Source organism: Grammomys surdaster, unplaced genomic scaffold (genome assembly GCF_004785775.1).
Source record: "Grammomys surdaster isolate TR1022 unplaced genomic scaffold, NIH_TR_1.0 126158, whole genome shotgun sequence".
NCBI classification, from domain to species: domain Eukaryota; kingdom Metazoa; phylum Chordata; class Mammalia; order Rodentia; family Muridae; genus Grammomys; species Grammomys surdaster.
The window spans coordinates 167,859-187,766 of record NW_021620966.1 but is presented as its reverse complement, the minus strand read 5'-3'; the positions used below and the strand labels follow the sequence as shown (position 1 = coordinate 187,766).

Below are 19,908 nucleotides of genomic sequence, written 5' to 3'. Positions count from 1 at the left end.
TCCTCCTCCTCCTCCTCCTCCTCCTCCTCCTCCCCCTCCTCCTCCTTGTCTTCCATCACCATAATCTTCATCATCTTCACTATAATCTCCATCATCGTCTTCATCATTAATATTATCATCTATTATCTGAAGTCTGATCACTTCCATCCTAGGTGTCAGATGTCTCTGTACACCAGACTGAGCAGGGACTAGGTTCTATGAATAAGTTATATAGGACTTTAGTTCTGCTAAGAATGCCAGGAGTGTTACAGCTCTTAATAGAGGAACAAAGAGGTTTGGTTTGCCTGCTTAGGGTAGGTAGCTGGAGTACTGGGTCCCTTGAGAGTTGTAGCGGTGGTGGTGATGGTGGTGGTGGTGGCAGCAGCAGGAGCCTGGTGAACCAGGAAGGTCCAAGATCCAAAGATAAATGCTTAGGGAGACAGAATCCTTTCCCTAATGTTACAGTTCACTAAAGACAGCCATTCTCAGAAGATCCTCGTCTTTTGTACTTTGTTCCATGTGAACAGGGACTAAACGAACCTTGGGGAATGAATGGAACTGGGGGGAACATTAAATGTTTTCTATTTGCTGAGTTTGAGATGTTGACAATGCTCTATTTGCATGGGGGAAGGACTCCAGGTGCTACATTTCTTCACTAACTCGTCATGGTCCTCTCAGTTGGGTGTCATGGTTAAATGTTCCAGAGCAGGTACAGAGAAAGGTTGGGAGCAGCTTCACTCCTGCCATTCTCAAACCTCTGAGATTCCTGGGGTTTGAGTTCACTCAGACTCACCAGTTCTTATGCCAATTTGGTCATCATCATCATCATCATCATCATCATCATCATCAGTTTGTTGCAAACTGGATTTAAACCTTGTTGGTTGTGTAAACTAGGTGAGCACTCTACAACTGAACTCTCGCTGCAGTACAGGTTAATTCTGACGCCCCACTGTTTGGCTTCCTGAAGAGGAGTTTGACAACTATCTCTGGCAATAATTGTACTATTCAGTCACATTTTCAAACTGTAGGATGTTATCTCCAGAACCGGCTATATATAATGTGTAGCCCAATGCTAATGCAATCTAGCTTGACAAAAAGTTGATATGGTAGATCAAAATCTCAGTCAGATTTTTCCTAGTGTCATTTATTTCTCAGATCAAAGTGGTTGCATCACACTAGAACAAAGACAAAAGGTTTCTGTATGGGTTTCTATGATCAAGTATGAGCTTTTGGGACTCTCACAAACTCGATTCAAATACTAATCACCAGCAATTCAATTAAAAAGACTAGTGCTCATGAAAGTAAAAATAGGACATTTGTTTAATGTATCTACACTTCAAGGAGGAAAACATGAAGAGATTCAGTGGCCCAAATCTGTTTTCTAAGTCTTCACATGAAACAAACTTAAATTTAAAGAGAGGAGCAAAGGGTAATTAGAAGGAAACAGTCCTAATCAAGGTTTGGCCTAGCCTGTCTTTGACCCACTATTGTTTCTGCTCTAGTCTTTCTTGCATAGTGAACTGATAAATTATCATAACTGTGTGAAAACTCTTTGTTATGCAAAAATTCCTTTCTATATTGGCACCAGGCTTCAGACATTTCATACTCTTAGTATGAGATTCCTGTGGATATTTAAATTCTTTAGGCTATTGTTTATTACCTTATACTCAAAAGTGAAACTTATAACTATTTCTCTTTGAGATATCTTCATTTCTACAAGGCTGGTAGTGTTTTCTACAAAGTAATAGATACTGAGGTAGTAGATAAGGTTTAAAGTTAACAATCTGATGTATTATATTGCTATTAAATTTTATATTCTTGTTTTACCAAGGGTGCGTTAGATCTTTACTAATTAGGAAACTTTAAAACTCCCAATATGCAGGGCCACAGTTTCTCTCTGTTAGATGGGCTCTCTACTAGAGTCCTGTGTCGAGTACCACCAGAGGGACACTCATAGCATATTTCTTCAGTGTCTGGGCTTCCCCTAAAAAAACACTGGTTCAAAGGAGGCATGAGTATTCATCCTTTAACTGTTCGACAGTTAGTTAAGGGAACTTGTGTCAAACATGTGATCACATACTATAGCTTTCTCACAGTGGTCCAAAGGAATCAGAATCAGAACATTTCCTTGAGTAATGAAGTTGGCCACATTAAAAAATTAGCAATGATCATCACAGGAACTAATCTCCAAATTCTTTATGATCCAGGATAATGAATGAGTTTCCTTGGTTACAAGTATCTCATTTAAGCTTTCATGATACTTCTAATTGGCCTTAAAAGATTTTCTCCAGAATTACTGCGTCATTTCCCTCAAGGTCAACATTTATGATGAAATTACATTTTGAGAAGTTGTATTGTTCAGCTGTGTTTTATGTGGTCTAATCAAAGCAGAACCAAACAAATGGATGATTAATTCTCATCATTTAAAATTTTGTGGAAGGTACAGTAAATCGAAAATAGTGAAGGCTGTCAGAGATTGTTAGTATGATCCATAGCCCAGTAAAAGGGAGACAAAGGTTAGGGAATACTAAATTACATGATTTAAATGATTAAACTATCCCTTGTAGAAAGTAAAGTAGATGGTCCACTGAATCAAAATAACTTCTGACTGAACTCCCACTGAAACAGCATTTTAGAAAAAAACATTTTATTGGCTATTTTATTTATTTACATTTCAAATGTCCCTTTTCCCAGTTTCCCCTCCACAAAACCCTCCATCCCATTCCATCCCCACTTTGCCTCTATGAGTCTGCTCCTTGACTCACTCACCCATCCCTGATTTAGCAATCTAGCATCCCCCAACATAAAGGATAAAGCCTCCATAGGACCAAGGGCCTCCCTTCCCATTGATGTCAGATAAGGGCATCCTCTGCTACATATACAGCTGGAGTCGTGGATCCCATCAAGTATACTCTTTGGTTGGTGGTTTAGTACCTGGGAGCTCTGAGTGGTCCAGTTAGTTGATATTGTTGTTCTTCCTATGGGGTTGCAATCCCCTTCAGCTCCTTCAGTCCTTCCCTTGGCTCTTCCATTGGGGTTCCCGGGCTCAGTCTGATGTTGGCTGTGAGTATCTGCATCTGTATTAGATGCTGACAGAGCCTCTCAAGGGACAGCCATACCAAGCTCCTGTCAACAAGCACTTCACAAAATGGAGCAGAGACTGAAGGAAAGGCCATCCAGAGACTGCCTCACCTAGGGATCCCTCCCATCTGCAAACACCAAACCCTAACACTATAGTTGATTCCAAGAAACACTTGCATTTTAGAAATTTTATGTGATTATGAGTTCTAAGTAATGATAGTCCCCATTCTTTTTTATGGATAAGTTCATATTTTATAGTCAATGCTTACTGAGACTCAACATGGAGTGGTTAAAAAAGAAACATTAGGAACTTCATATCCAGAATACATGTTGGTAGAAAACCTAAAATTTTATGCAAGTTTTTATTTTTGAGTTAAGAAGCAAACTAACAGTATAGTACTGTGGATCTGCAGTCAAACATTGTCAGGATTGACTGACTTGATAAGTTGTCTTGACTTGATAAGTTAAGAAATCTTCAGTACATAGTATGTGCTTATTTTTGGTGATACTATTTTTTACAACTGAATCATTTAATGAAAGCATTTCTACCATGTCTCTTCAGATCTTGTGAACAGGAACCAAACACTGATTTTCTAATTATTATAAAATGAATAGAAATTCTTTAATTTATTAATGCAATATGTTGAAAAACTTGCCGAAAATGGCAATAACTTTTATAAGGTGACAATATCTCATGATGGCATTTGTCCATCCACAAATTGAGTTCTGAGTGTAATCACAGTGCAGCACTGTAAGCAGTACAGATCATATATTATAGAATACCTAGAGGAATTAAAAAGAATGGTAGACTTTTTAAAATAAAAATAAATAAAAGTAAAAATAAAGAGAAGATCTGATATAATATTTCAAGAATTGTTAAGGTTGGAGTAGAAAGTAAAAATAGAAGAGCAGTATGAGAATTTGAACAGAAAGGTGTAGAGTGAATGAGGACAGAAAATGGGTAATTTTCTCTAAAGTAGAATTATGAGGTATGGTAGTTTGTATAGAAATATGGTACTGGATGATTCTGGAAAGAGCAGGTAAGAATTGTCTTTTATACACTGAATTCTAGAAATGGTTGAGTAGCAATTATTTCTAGGAAAAGACAGAATTTTGTATCACCATTATCTTTGCATTTTTTATTAAATTATTTCATTTATTTACATTCTAAAACTTGTCTCCCTTCTTGGTTCCTTCCCCAAATTCTTCACCCCATCCTTCTCCTCCCCAGCCTCTGAGAGGGTGCCCACAACCTGCCCACTCCCCAACTCACCCCTACCAGTATCCCTCTTTTCTGGGGCATCATGTTTCCACGGGATCAAGTGTATCTTCTCCTACTGAGGCCATACCAGCCAGTCCCCTGCTACTCTGAACCAGGACATGTATGCTCCTTGGTTTCTGGCTTAGTCTCTGGGAGCTCTGAGAGGTCTCAGTTAGTTGACACTGTTGTTCGTCTTATGGGATTGCTATCTCCTTCAGCTCCTCAGTCCTTCATGTGTCTCTTCCATATCAGTTCCTGACCTCAATCCAATGGTTGGCTGTAAGTATCTGCATTTGTGGAAGTCAGTTATTGGTAGAGTCTCTCTCAGGACAGCCATTCCAGGCTCCTTGCTCCATGCACAATATGGCCTCAGTAGTAGTGTCAGGATTTGGTGTGTGCACATGGGATGGGTCCCAAGTTGGGCCAGTCACTGGGTAACCTTTCTTGAAGTCTCTGATCTATTTTTGTCCCAGTATTAAGTTTAGACAGGAACAATTCTGGGTCAAAAATTTTGAAGATGGGTGGGTGCCACACAACTGGGGGCCATGTCTATCTACTGGAGGTAGTCTCTTCAGGTTTCATCGCCCCACTGTTGGACATTTCTGCTAATGTCATCCCCATTGAGTCATGGTAGCCTCTCTCATTCCAGGTCTCTGGGACTTTCTAGAGGTTCCACCCCCGCCCACTGCTACATATTTCAATTCATTTTGCTGTCCTTCTGGGTTTCTCTCCTGTCTCCCCCTATACTTGATCCTGTCTTCCCTTCTCCCTCCCCTCTCCCAGCCAGGTTTCTATTCCCCTCTGTCTCCCATGATTATTTTGTTCCCCCTTCTAAGTGGGTTTATAATATCCACACTTGGGCTTTCCTTCTTGTTAAGCTCCCTACAGTCTGTGAGTTGTGTCATGGGTATTCTGACCTTTTCAGCTAATATCCACTTATCAGTGAGTACATACCAGGCATGTTCTTTTGGGTTTGTGTTACCTTACTCAGGATGATATTTTCCAGTTCCATACATTTGCCTGCAAAATTCATGATGTCCTCAGTTTTAATGGCCGAATAGTATTCCATTGTGTAAATGAACCATATTATCTGCGTTCATTCTTTAGTTGAAGGATATCTGGGTTGTTTCCAGCTTCTGGCAATTGTTGATAACTGGAAATCTATGCTAGCATTGCCTAGATGCCACATAAAATTATGAAACAGTATAGTTTCAGAGAGTATTATAGGGAACATTTGGTGACACATAAATAAAATTAATATATAATCATAATGTAATACCATTCTAGAGTTAGAATGTGCACAGAATGCTTAGGCTGAAGCCCCTAAAAAGAGAAAGTTATTTATGCATGTATTAAAAATTATATGTGAGGGAGGGGAGGCCCTTAGTCCTATGAAGGCTTGATGCCTCAGTGTAGGGGAATGCTTGGATGGTGAGTTGGGAGTGAGTGGGTGGGTTGGGGAGCATCTTGTAGAAGCAGGGGAGAGAGGGTGGGATGGGAGGTTTCAGAGAGGAAATCTTGAAGGGGGATGACATTTGAAATGTAAATAAACAAAATAACCAATACAAAATTTACAAAAGAAAAAATTATATGTGGAAAGTCTTTGTTGTTATTCATCCCTTCCTGTTTTCCCTTTTCTATCCCACCTTTTCCTCTCCAATCATAATTCATTTCTTTGTCTTCCAAAATTCCCACAAAACCTCTTATACTGGTGAATTCTATATCTGTTCCCTTGAAATTCCCTCATGGTCATCTTATAAAGCAAAACACATTTAACTTCAAAAGTCTCCATCCTTATAAAACACAGGTCAAAGTTCAAAATCACTCAGAGATTAAACAAAATCTCTTAACTGTGAGCTCTTTAAAATCAAAATTGTTTAATTGTTTAATAAACCTTCCCATTCTGAAAGGAAAACATTGGAGCATAACAAGAAAATATTAGGCCAAAGCAAAATCAATACCTAGGAAGAAAGTTTACAAATCTTGAAAAATTGCTATAATTGAAAATGGGCCATCTTTTTATTTGTGTACAAAGTAACACCTGTGAACATGGCTAAGTCATCAGAGGGACTGTAATAGCCATGTATTCTGGTGCAGAAAATGATACACATAGAAGCTGTCATTCATAGAAGCTGTCATTCACCAGAGTGGTGCTGAAGTTACTTAGTATGAGGTTACAAGATTAAGAATGTGTTCTAGGTGGTTAGGGATAAAAAAGAAAACCTTTTTGATTATAACTGAATAGGTGAAGTGAATTAAGAAAAAAATATAGATTAGCGGAAGATGCATCTATCTTTCAGAAGTGGCTCACAATCAATATGAAAATTTCAGTTTCAGATGAGACAGAGTTCATGACATTTCCTTGTTACTAGTAAGCCACTGATAACTTCAAAAACATCATCAACTCCATCTTTTGATATTGGTCACTAGAGAATGTTCCGAGAGTTTTATCTGAAGGACTTTCTCCACAGTACAGAGTACAGACTGAAAGGTGGGAAGAGGAAAGGGAAAGCTCTCATCCAATTATTTTTGAAGTAAAGTTTGAAGTTTACCTGCAGTCACAGGAGTAGACAAGAGTCAACTGAAAGGTGACTCAGAATGTGAATCCACTGGGAATAGACCAAGGAATAAGCATCTGTCTGATTTGAGTGTGAGAGTGTGCTGTCCTTAAGGTTCTGGAATCAATTTTATCTTAAACAAATGAGCCTAAAAACTAAGAACCAAGAATTTAGCAGCAGTTATGGTGATGGTGAGGACTGGATAGAGTTCTAACCAGGAGGCTAGGTATTTAGCAGTTAGGTTTTACAAGTAGACTACTCTCTGAGGATCAGAAGAGACTGTGAATTGGGAGCAGATTTTAGTAGGAGATTAAAAAAAAATAGTATAATTTGTAAGTAAGGTAAATAGCTGGTATGTATGCCTGTAAGGTTTGAAACTTTGTACAGAGATCTTAGTCATTGGCTCTAAAATAATGAAACTAATGATGACCTTCATCTTGGTTAAGGAAACAAGTGCAATTTGGTGAGGACTCACCTAATAAATGACAAATATGAATGAAATATAGTGGAGCTGATCATGGAAGATTAGAGGACTTCATGCCTTAAACTTTCACCCCACTGTCCTGATCTTAGAAGTTCTTCTGCCTATAAGTATCTATGGATGATGTTACATAGATGAAACCACACTCATCCTGTTGATACGATAACCATAGAAGTTTTCATACTTCTTACAGTTTTTCTTAGGACAGACATCTTGTTTGTAGGCAAAGAAGCAACAGGGAGTATGATGATATTCTCTGAGTGATTACAACTTTTGATTTTCAATTGTTGTATTTAGCATTTGAATGCTGTTCATCTCTATGTGAAGTATTTAGGAATAATTATGAATTGTTTCTAGCCTCAAGGCCCATGTACTGACATAAAAATAGTATATAGTCAGCAACATTTGGCATTATGGACATACCACTTTCTTTTTTCTTCTTCTTCCTTTTCATCCTTCCTTCTTTCTTTCTTTTCTTCCTCTCTCTTTCCCTCCATTCCTTCCTTCCTTTGTTTTGGAGACAAGGTGTCACTCTTGCCCAAGTTAGTCTAGAACTCACTATTAGTCCATGTTCACCTCAAACTCATAACAATCTTCCTGCCTCAGCCTCCAATTGCTAAGATTATAGGTATGAGCTACTGTCTAGTTGATTACTGATTCTTAAGAAAAAACTCATTGCTTAAAGCTATCACTTTGTTTCTCCTCTTCTATTTCGTGAATGTTCCTTAATTCCTTATGTTGAGCCCTCATCTTTTTGTATTTTAAGCATGACTCAGTCTAGACCATTATTTTGTTTTGTTGATTTATTTACAAAGTTATCCCTATATAGGCTTATACATACTCATTATTCTTTTTCTTTTTGAATTTTTATTTTCCTTTTATTGAAAATAGATTGAGCCGGGCTGTGGTGGCACACACCTTTAATCCCAGCACTTGGGAGGCAGAGGCAGGCGGATTTCTGAGTTTGAGGCCAGCCTGGTCTACAGAGTGAATTCCAGGACAACCAGGGCTACACAGAGAAACCCTGTCTCGAAACACCTAAAAAAAAAGAAAAAGAAAAAGAAAAAGAAAAAGAAAATAGATTGTTTTCCTCACATGATATATCCTGATTATCGTTTCCCTCCCTCTGCTCCTTCCAGCTCTTCCCCTCATCCTATCCCTGACACCCTCCCATCCAAATCCACTCCCTTTCTATTTCTCATTACAAAACAAACAGGCTTCTATGGAATAACACTAAAATAATGTAATAAAATGAGATAAAACAAAAAACTAACACATCAAAATTGGACAAAATAAACAACAGGAAAGAGTCCAAGAGAAGGCACAAGAAACAGAGAGCTACTCTTTCACACACTCAGGAGTCCCATAAAAGCACTGTAAACTGGAAGCCATAATACATATGCTTTTTTCCCCCTGTAGGGTAAAAAAAGAGAGAAGAAATATATGTATACATATGAATAAAATAGAATAATATACATTTTAACAAAAGGCAGAGGACTGATGTGACATTATGAAACAAGAAAGCTCCAGAGGTGCTCAGTGGCATCGTGGTTCATTTCCTGTTGGCCATCTACTTCTGGACATTTAGCCTATTCTTAAGAGTAGTTTGCTTCCCCACTGAAACTTCCTTGGGGAAAACTAAATTTTATTTGTAAGTGGTTATCACTTGGCTATTGCTTGTGAGTTAGGGAAGGGGGATGTGTCCACTTCTCCTTTCAGCTCTAGGACCCCAACTATGCAGACACACTCAGGCCCTATGTACGCTGTCTCAATCTCTATGAGTTCGTATGAGCTTTGCTCTTATTGATTTATAAGGCCTTGTTGATGTGCCTAGAGAGCATACTCATTATTCTAATGACTCCTTAATTTTTATTTCTACCCCATACTTTTCTCATCCTCAAATCTGTATATCAAAGTACTAATAAGTATCATAATCTGACATCCCAGGTCACATTCTGAGTGCTTCCCTGCAACCCTTGGCCCTCTGTATCTACTTCCTCAATAAGTGTAACTACCATTCTTTGAAATCCTAAATACCCCACATCTTGGTCATTTCATATAAGATATGTGGATAGAATGTTAAGGTAGTAGCCCCTGAGTAGAGAGAGGAAATGATTTGGGCACTGACTATATAAATAACATGTGAATAATTCCAGGAACAAACAATATTCAAACAGAGCTAATACTTTGCAAAGGATTTTGCTGTTCACCTGCCAATATAAACTTGCTTTGATGCCAGGTATGAAAATTCTGTGAAATAAAATCTGATTGCCTTATCTCAACAGATTTTCACAGCCTCAGAATGTAAGGAAAAGGGTATTAAGCAAGTAAGTACTTTGTGTAACTGTGGACTTCACCTCCTGCTAGGAAGAATAGCATTAAAAGCAGAGTCTGTAATAGAGAGCTGCTGATTTACAAAATCCACCATATATATTTTGTAGTAAGCAATTTCTATGTGAAAACCTCTGTGATTTCTAGGGACAGAAATGCTATATAAAACCAATGAAGACCCTGCTGGATCAGTACTGAAGGCAACCGCATCCAAGCTTGTCTTCATCATGGGTGAGTCTGTAATCAGATATAGAGCCTTCTCCTTACATGGTTTCCCTATTTATTATTATTATTATTATTATTGTTATTATTTGTTATGATACTTTTATGTACTTGATGGCTGGAGTGAGCAGTTGCTATAGGATAATAAATTTGAGGACTTTCCTTGGGAGGACAATTTCTCCCAGTCTTAGCATCCCATAGTTAACTGGAATTCATTGTGTAGGAGTGAGATCAAGTGAAACTTTCCCCTTTTGTGTTAGTGTTTATATTGTTGTCCTTGTTCAGGAAACCATGTTGATGAGACTTAGTTGGTGTAGCTTATTTGACAGTTTTAGGTGAGGAAATCTCACAGCAATCTCGCTCTTCCCCTGGCTCTTAGAATCTTTCTGCCACATTTTTTACTATTATCCTCGAGTCTTGAATGCAGGAGTTATAGATGTAGCAGTTGGGGCTAGGCACCACCCCGTCACTTTTTCTCTGCATTTTGATCATTTTCTTTAATGATCTCAACCTGCCCCAAACTGAAGATGCTGCAAGACTGTTTCTTTAATGGGTAAGAACCAAACAAGTCTGGGTAGTAGGATAAGTATTTAGAATGTATTTAGGAGTTGTGCTGGTTTAGGAAGTTAGAAGCTGAAGAGTTTTCTCCAAGATACAGAACTTTACTAGTTCTTGGTAGTTGACTATGTTTCCAAGCATTATTTTCCTCTGTTTAGTAAATCATATTTCTTTGTTCCATAGTGTTATGTTTATTCATTTGGTTATGTCTGTAGAGTAGCTTTCTCTGAGATAAAGATCTGTAGGACAGGAGGCAGAGCTATGGAACAGTTACTTAGAATTATTCTTTAGTTATCTTATATAGTTTTCCTAAGTCAGTGACAACATTATTTATGTATTATTCTTAGAAGTACATTCACTCATAGAGCATGATTTTATATATATCTTATGTAATTCCAAAATATATTAACTGCACTAAATCTATGTAGTTTTAAACTCACTGACCTCCAAAATATTTTTTGAAACATAATACCAAGATTAGTTTGTGAAACAGTCAGAGAAATGGTTTGCTTAGCTTGAGGGTGGTTCAAGCCTTAAATTTTAGGACTCAATATGTTGAGGCAGAAGGAACTCTAGGCCATGGCCAGCCTAAGTTCCATAGTGAGACCCTGTCAAAAGAAAACATACTGTGGTAAAGCTGAGTAAAATCATCTTGAGTTTTATTTCATTGTTCTGGTATCATTACAAAAGGCTTTGCAACAGTCTTCTTAATGAACACCCCAATGCTCTAGGAGAAATCCAGTTCTATGCTTTAAATGATGCTTTGCATGTTATAAGGCTAAACTCATCCAATCTCTGGGAGGAGAGGCACATTTGAACATGTGATCCCTGAGCAAAGTGAATGTTAGTTCATCTTCTATAGCCTTTACATTCAATAGTAAATATTACATGGAAGGGGAAAGACAGGGTTATGGCTAGTTCTGAGTAGTAAATGAACAAGTTTAAGAGCATTACTAGGGATGTAACAATCTATAATAAGCAGGATGGCCCAAAGCCTTCTGAGTTAGATCCTAGAGAACAGCAGGTAAATGTATGTTCTGTTTTCAGGTTTCAATCTCCTACTGAATGCTCAACTGGGTAAGTCATTGATTACATGTTTTATTATTAGCAAAGCCTCAGATTTCTATAAATTACTTATAATCCAATATTCTTGTTAATACAGTTTATTAATTATATTCTAATATTTATTATTGGAAAAAAACCTTACCAGGAGATAATTTATACTAGGAAATAAGATGGGTTTACTTTGTGGAGAGTTGACTGTTTTAGTTCTGCTCTCACTGCTATTCAGTATAGCATGATGACTGGAGAGCTATAAACTAATGAATATCTAGCACCACATGACAGCTGGACCTCTGCTTTGTCTTCTAAGTAAACAAAACTTCCCCAATGTATTTTCCAAAACTGAACATAAGGAACTTTAAATCAGTTACTATTCTCAAGATAGGCTCATCTGTGAGAGCTCACACCAATCACTTCTAAACAGAGATTAGGCATCTGAAGTACAAAAAAGGAAGGAAGCAGGGCCAAACTATGAGCAGAGGTCATTAGCACCAACATAACACTTTCATTCTTAACCCTCACCTCTCAGATTCTGCCTACCAGCTGATGTGTTACTTCAACAACTGGCCTAAGTATCAGCCAGATGTGGGAAGTATGAAGCTTGATGATATTGACCCATGCCTGTGTACTCACCTAATGTATTCTTTTGCTGGGATTTGGGAAAATGACATCACCATGACCAAAAGGAAAGATTTGGAAGACTACAAAGATTTTAATGCCTTAAAAAAGAGGTAAGAGAAAGAGAATACAGATAATTTGGTATCTGTGGGGTCAATAGTTACCACATGTCAATGCTTCTTAATATTATATGATTGATAGTTTCGATGCAAAGGCCCAGTTGCCAAGTTGATCCCTTTTATTTCTACCAAATGACATATATTTATGACAAAAATGTGTTTTGAAATATTTATATATTTTGAAATTATTGTTTACTAAATTATTATATGCATTTTCTTGTCCACATCTATAAAAATCATTACATGTGTTTGTTGTGTCTGTAGATGTATATAAATGTTCATATCAATGTCACAAGACATATGTTGAAGGCAGAGAACAACTTTCAGGAGTTAGCTCTCTTCTTTCACCGCATGGGTACTGGGAATTGAACTGAGGTGATCAGGCTGGATGGCAAGTATGTTTAACAACTGAGATAACTTGCCTGTCCTTGAACACCTCTATTTTCAGTAATCCAATCTATTCTTTGCAGTTTCTAAAATGTTATTTATTATTACAGACTATAAGCACCATGTTGTATAAATATTCTATCTTCAAGTTATGCTTCCTATATCAGTGAAATTTTATACCTCTTATATGTATTCCTAACCCTCTTTCCCCTGACTGGGCCATGATAACCACAAGTCTGGTTTACATTAGAGTTCAAATACTTAAGACTCCATTTATGCATTGTGTCTTTCTAGATCTTTTCTATTTTATTTAAGTAACAAAAATTCAATGTTATCACATGATGTTTAAATGACACATTCCATTCTATTGTTGAATTTTAATGCTTATATAAAGTACATCTTTTTTTGTTTACTCATTCACCTAAGTGTAAGAATTTTCATGTCTTGCATATTGTGAATTGTACACTGTCAGTGCCGTCTCTTAAACGTATGGAATTCATATTCTTTGGAAAGGAATTAAATGACAATTATATTTGTAAATTTTCTTTTTTTTGACATAACCAACAGGAAGTTTTATTTATAGGTGTGTCTCTGGTAGAGGCAATACTTCTGCATACTTGTATTAATACATTATTGTTTATTTAAAATTCAAATGATTTTGAGTCCTTTATTTTATTTTCTAAATATGACTTCTCAATTTAAAGATCAATATTCGTTTCTTTTCAAATGACATTACAGTCCTTTTTTTTCTATAAAGCAACTTTATTTAATGAGTAGGTAATTAAGAGTCTATTTCATACACGTTTAAGACCTTTGCCTTTAAGGAAATATGTACTCCCAAAAGAAAACCAAATAACTTAACTAATCAATTAGCTAGTTAATTAATTAATTTTAAAAAACCATATTACTTCTCTGGGATATTTATCTCAGCATGAGTTTAAATTAATTAAAAAATCATTGAGAGATTGAACAAAAAAATGGAAATCAAATGTAAACAAAATAAAGGTTTAAGCTACATTACTGAAATTTTAGCTACAATATTGGAGTATCTTTTTTTTTAAATCAAACTGTAATTTTTACTTATTCACGCAGGGGTTATAAACACAAAAAGGCAGGACGTGGAGAAGGGATGACACTGGAGCATGAGTGTTTAGGGAGAGTACAGAGATCTTTCAGAACAGGGTATCTGCTGGGTTAAAGTTCAGGGGACAAATCACTATGGCTCTGCCTATGATTCATTGTCCTTATCTAAGTTGGTATTATCTGCCAAGGCTACCTATTTACAAGGTCTATGACTACTCAGGCTGGTAAATTTATACAAAAGCTGCCTGTTTACAATAGCTTATAGCCATCTGTTGCAATGTTTTTCCACAGAGACCCAAGACTTGGTGTTAGTATACATGTATGACAGGCCTATTTCTGACTTTAGGCCTATGGCTGATTTTAGGCCTTCAGTGTATAAGCAGGGCTGCCCCTGACATTTCTTCCTTTCTCCAAGTATAGGAAGGCTGTGGTGATTCTACTCTTGCGAAGGCAGGGATAGAGACCTGACCTCCAGTAATTGAAGGGGACCTTGTAATGGCTCCGTTCCCCCTGTTGTTGTCCAGTGAGGCATGAGGGCCATACCCGTCCCGATGTCTTTTTCCTGGGGAGGGGATACTTTTGACATCAACCCCTATGCAGTCAGGCTTGTCCCTCAGGGAACCCAGAGAGATATTTTTAACTTTTATTTATATTCCCTTGCAGTGCTTAGCCTCGCAGCCTAAGCAAGAATTCAGATCGCCATTCAGAGGGGGTTCTGGGTGGCCCCTCTCTGCTTGGTCTAGGGGTGGAAATCCCCTCTTTTAGGTTGGGTGGAGATGGGTTTTGGGAACACCCTAGATAGAGTAACAACTTCATCTTGAGTCTCGTGGTCCTCCATAGCTAACTTATGATAATGTATCTGAGTAGGTTTTGTTACCAAATTATTTTTCTGGTATTTCACAAAGTTAGTCAACCTATTTAAGGTCCAGGGGCCAAAAGAAGTAAGCAAAAATAAACCCAATTAATGGTCCCAAGATGGGAGGAAGTAGGGTTGACAACCATGGAGAGGCTGAAAACCAATTCTTGTACTAGCTCTCATCTTTCTCTTTCTCTTTCTCTCTCTGTCTTTTCTCCAGGGCTTTCTCTGACCTTTTTCATGCTCTCTTTAGCCATCTCTGTCTTGTCTATGTAAAGGCAATATTCTTCTTTAAGGGCTGAACACAGTCAAGAGCTGTACACAGTCTTTTCTATTGTAAAAGAGTAAATCAAGTCCAATAAAGTCCTTTGCAATTTTTGGAGTTCTCTTCAGACAGCGAAATGAGGGATCTCTTCAGATTATTGATGTCAGTCTCTAGCTGTTTGATGTTCTTGTCAATGGCCTATCGGAGATCTAAGTAGTATAAATTTGGAGACCAGCATCTGGATTAGAACTTCTAACAGCAGACATCATGTGTAATTCATTTTCACATGGAAAGGAAAAAGAAGGGAATTCTCAGTGAGCTTTCTCTTCCCTGGATGTCATTTGTTATTCATCTTATTTATGATTGGGCCTGACTTTGTGGGGGTATCTATTTATTTCATTAAACTTTTTGGTAGCCATTTAGCTGTGCCTTCTGTGGTATCAAACAGGCATATCAATCCTCTGCCCCATAAGAGAACTGGGTCTGGGCCATTCCCTTTAAGGGTAAGACAGTCCTTCCACATAGCTATAGCATAGTTTTTATTGGTCTCGGTGATGCCAGAGGCAGTCAGCAGCAGATTTGTCATGAGCTTTCAGTTTTGAAGAGTTAAAAGTGAACAAGGTGTGATGGAGAGTATTTCGGGGGACTCCTTCTTGGGGGATATTGTTCCCCCTCTTTTGTTTTTAAAGCCAATTTTTCAGAGATCTTGTAAAATCAGTGCAGAAGTGCCAGCAGCCACTCCTTCCACACTAGAGAGTCATGAAGACACTATTTAAAGAAATGTAAATCAATATTAATAATCTCTTTTATCAAAGGACTGTTATAGAACAGCCAATAAATAATCAGACTATATAATGTATCGATTAATAATAGCTTCTACTTTTTGTTAGATTACTCCTCTTTTGTCAATTAATTGTTGAGGGAAATTAGGATTTACATCTCTCTTGAGAATATTAAACAGGGACTTAAATTCTTTTGTGGAGAGCTTAAAATAAGATCTTAGCCAATTAGCATCTCCTAGAAACTTTTGAAAATAATTTGAAATAAGTAAACTCTCTTTTTTTTTGTTGGTGTTTTTTTTCCAGACCCATTATCTGTTTTTTTTTTATTGGATATTTTACATATTTACCATTCAATTTTTTCTCCTCTCCCATTCTCCTCCCAAACCCCTTATACCATACCCTCTCCTCCTATTTTTATGATGGTGTGCTCTGAATATTGTCCCAGTCCCATCTCCCTGCTCCGAATTCCCCAACACTAGGGAATCCAAACTTTCAGGGACCATGGCCCTCCACTTCCACTGATGTCTGACAAGGCCACCCTCAATTACCTATACAGGTGGAGACATGAGTCCCTCCCATTGTGCTCTCAGGCTGGAGGTTTAGACTTTGGGAGCTCTGGTTGAATCTTTTGATACTCCTAAAAAGGACCAAAGCATCCATACTTTGGTCTTCCTTCTTGAGTTTCATGTGGTCTATGCACTGTGTATTAGGTATTGTGAGCTTTTGGGCTAATATCCACTTATCAGTGAGTGCATACCATGTAAGTTCTTTTGAGATTGGGTCACCTCACTCAGGATGATATTTTCCAGATCCATCCATTTGCCTAAGAATTTCACAAACTCATTGTTTTTAATAGCTGAGTAGTACTCCATTGTGTAAATGTATCACATTTTCTGCATCTATTCTTCTGTTGAAGGACATCTGGGTTCTTTCCAACATCTGGCTATTATAAATAAGGATGCTATGAACATAGTGGAGCATGTGTCCCTGTTGTATGTTGAAATATCTTTTGGGTATATGCCCAGGAGTGATTTATCTGGGTCCTCAGGTAACACTATGTTCAATTTTCTGAGGTACCACCAGACTGCCTTCCATAGTGGTTGTACCAGCTTACAATCCCACCAACAATGGAAGAATGTTCCTCTTTCTCCACATCCTCACCAACATTTGCTGTCACTTGTGTTTTTGATTTTAGCCATTCTGACTGGTGTGAGGTAGAATCCCAGTGTTGTTTTCATTTGCATTTCCCTGATGACTAGGGATGCTGAACACTTCTTTAGGTGCTTCTCAACGATTCGAGCTTCCTCAGTTGAGAATTCTTTGTTCAGCTCTGTGCTCCATTTTTTAAAATAGAGTTATTTGATTGTCTAGAGTCTAATTTCTTCAGTTCTTTGGGGGTTTTTTGTTTGTTTTTTGTTTGTTTTTGTTTTTTGAGACAGAGATTCTCTGTGCAGCAGTGGCTGTCCTGGAACTCACTCTGTAGACCAGGCTGCCCTCGAACTCAGAAATCAGCCTGCCTCTGCCTCCCAAGTGCTGGGATTAAAGGTGTGCACCACCACTACCCGGCCCTCTTCAGTTCTTTGTATACCTTGGATATTAGCCCTCTATCAGATGTAGGGTTGGTGAAGATTTTTTCGCAATCTGTTGGTTGCTGCTTTGTCCTATTGACTGTGTATTTGATTTACAGAAGCTTTGCAGTTTTATGAGGTCCCATTTGTCAATTCTTGGTCTTAGAGCATAAGTCATTGGTGTTCTGTTCAGGAACTTTTCTCCTGTGCCCATATGTTTGAGGGTTTTCCCAATTTCTCTTCTATCAGTTTCAATGTAGCTGGTTTTATGTGGAGGTCCTTGATCCACTTGGAATTGAGTTTTGTACAAGGAGATAAGTATGAATCAATTTGCATTCCTCTACATGCTGACCTCCAGTTGGTCCAGCACCATTTGTTGAAAATGCTGTCTTATTTCCACTGGATGGTATTAACTCCTTTGTCAAAGATCAAGTGACCATAGGTATGGGGTTCATTACTGGATCTTCTATTCTATTCCATTGATCCTCCTGCCTGTCTCTGTTCCAATACCATGAAGTTTTCATCACTATTGCTTTGTAGTACAGCTTGAAGTCAGGGATGGTGATTCCCCCAGAAGTTCTTTTATTGCTGAGAGTGGTTTTCACTATCCTGGGTTTTTTGTTATTCCAAATGAATTTTAATATTGCTCTTTCTATCTCTGTGAAGAATTGAGTGGGAATTTTGATGGGGATTGCATTAAATTTGTAGATTGCTTTCAGCAAGATAGCCATTTTTATTATATTAATTCTTCTAATCCATGAGCACGGGAGATCTTTCCATATTCTGAGATCTGTTTCAGTTTCTTTCTTCAGGGGCTTGAAGTTCTTGTCATATAGGTCTTTTACTTGCTTGGTTAGATTCACACCAAGGTATTTTATATTATTTGTCACTATTGTGAAGGGTGTAATTTCCATAATTTCTTTCTCAGCCAGTTTATCTTTTGAGTAGATTAAAGCTACTGATTTGTTTGAGTTAATTTAAATTCAGCCACTTTCCTAGAGTTGTTTATCAGGATTAGGAGTTCTCTGGTAGAAGTTTTGGGGTCACTTAAGTATACTATCATATCATCTGAAAACAGTGAAATTTTGACTTCCTCCTTTCCAATTTGTATCCCTTTGACCTCTTTGTGTTGCCTAATTGCTCTGGCTAGGAATTCAAGTACTATATTGAATATGTAGTGGGAGAGTAGACAGCCTTGTCTAGTCCCTGATTTTAGTGTGATTGCTTCAAGTTCCTCTCCATCAAGTTTGATGTTGGCTACTGGTTTGCTGTATATTGCTTTTACTACGTTTAGATATGGACCTTGAATTCCTGATCTTTCTAATCCTTTTATCATGAAAGTGTTTTGAATTTTTTCAAATGCTTTCTCAGCATCTAGTGATATGATCATGTGGATTTTTTTTTGAGTTTGTTTATATAGTGGATTACATTGATGGATTTTTGTATATTGAACCAACCCTGCATTCCTGGGATAAAGCCTACTTGATCATGATGGATAAATGTTTTGATGTGTTCTTGGATTCAGTTTCTAAGAATTTTATTGAGTATTTTTGCATTGATGTCCATAAGGGAGATTGGCCTGAAGATCTCTTTCTTTGTTGGGTCTTTGTGTGGTTTAGGTATGAGTGTAATTGTGGCTTCATAGAATGAATTGGGTAGTATTCCTTCTGCTTCCATTTTGTGGAAGAGTTTGAAGAGAATTGGTATTAGATCTTCCTTGAAGGTCTGATAAAATTCTGCCCTAAAACCCTCTGGTCCTGGACTTTTTTTTGTGGGGAGACTTTTAATGACTGCTTCTATTTCTTTCGGGGTTATTGGACTCTTTAGATGCTTTTTCTTCTGCTGATTTAACATTGGTAACTAATATGTGTCTAGAAAATTGTCCCTTTCATCCAAATTTTCCAATTTTGTTGAGTATAGGCTTTTGTAGTAGAATCTGATGATTTTTTGAATTTCCTTGGTTTCTGTTGTTATGTCACCCTTTTCAGTACTGATTTTATTAATTTGGATACTGTCTCTGTGCCCTCTGATTAGTGTGGCTAAGGGTTTAATGTATCTTGTTGATTTTCTTAAAGAACCAGTTCCTAGTTTTATTGATTCTTTGTATAGTTCTTTTGTTTCTACTTGGTTGATTTCAGCCCTGAGTTTGATTATTTCCTGCCTTCTACTCCTCTTGGGTATATTAGCTTCTTTTTGTTCTAGGGCTTTCAGTTGAGTTGTCAAGCTGCTAGTTTAGTCTCTCTCCAGTTTCTTTTTGTATGCACTTAGAGCTATAAGTTTTCCTCTTAGCACTGTTTTCATTGTATCCCATAGGTTTTGGTAAGTTGTGTCATCATTTTCATTAAATTCTAAAAAGTCTTTAATTTCTTTCTTATTTCTTCTCTGACCAGATTATCAATGATTAGGGTGTTGTTCAGTTTCCATGTAAATGTGGACTTTCCATTGTCTTTGTCATTATTGAAGACCAGGCTTAGACCATGGTGATCTGATAGGATGCATGGGATTATTTCACTTTTTCTTTTTTATCTGTTGAGGCCTGTTTTGTGACCAATTATGTGATCTATTTTGGAGAAGGTACCGTGAGGTGTTGAGAAAAAGTTATATTCTTTTGCTTTAGGGTGAAATGTTCTACAGATATCTGTTAAGTCCATTTGGTTCATAATTTCTCTTAGTTTCACTGTATCTCCGCTTATTTTC

The 19,908-nt window shown here is 37.5% G+C and overlaps 1 protein-coding gene across 2 annotated transcripts in view; it reads left to right on the top strand.

Moving 5' to 3' along the window:
• The window catches only part of LOC114612431 (chitinase-like protein 3), a 64,453-nt gene that overhangs the window by 31,710 nt on the left and 12,835 nt on the right, over positions 1 to 19,908 (top strand). For both annotated transcript variants that reach the window (XM_028757415.1, XM_028757414.1), the window contains exons 2-4: positions 9,839 to 9,922; positions 11,519 to 11,548; positions 12,063 to 12,264. In XM_028757415.1, the coding sequence (XP_028613248.1) occupies positions 9,839 to 9,922; positions 11,519 to 11,548; positions 12,063 to 12,264 (316 nt within the window). The remainder of the gene's footprint in view (positions 1 to 9,838; positions 9,923 to 11,518; positions 11,549 to 12,062; positions 12,265 to 19,908) is intronic.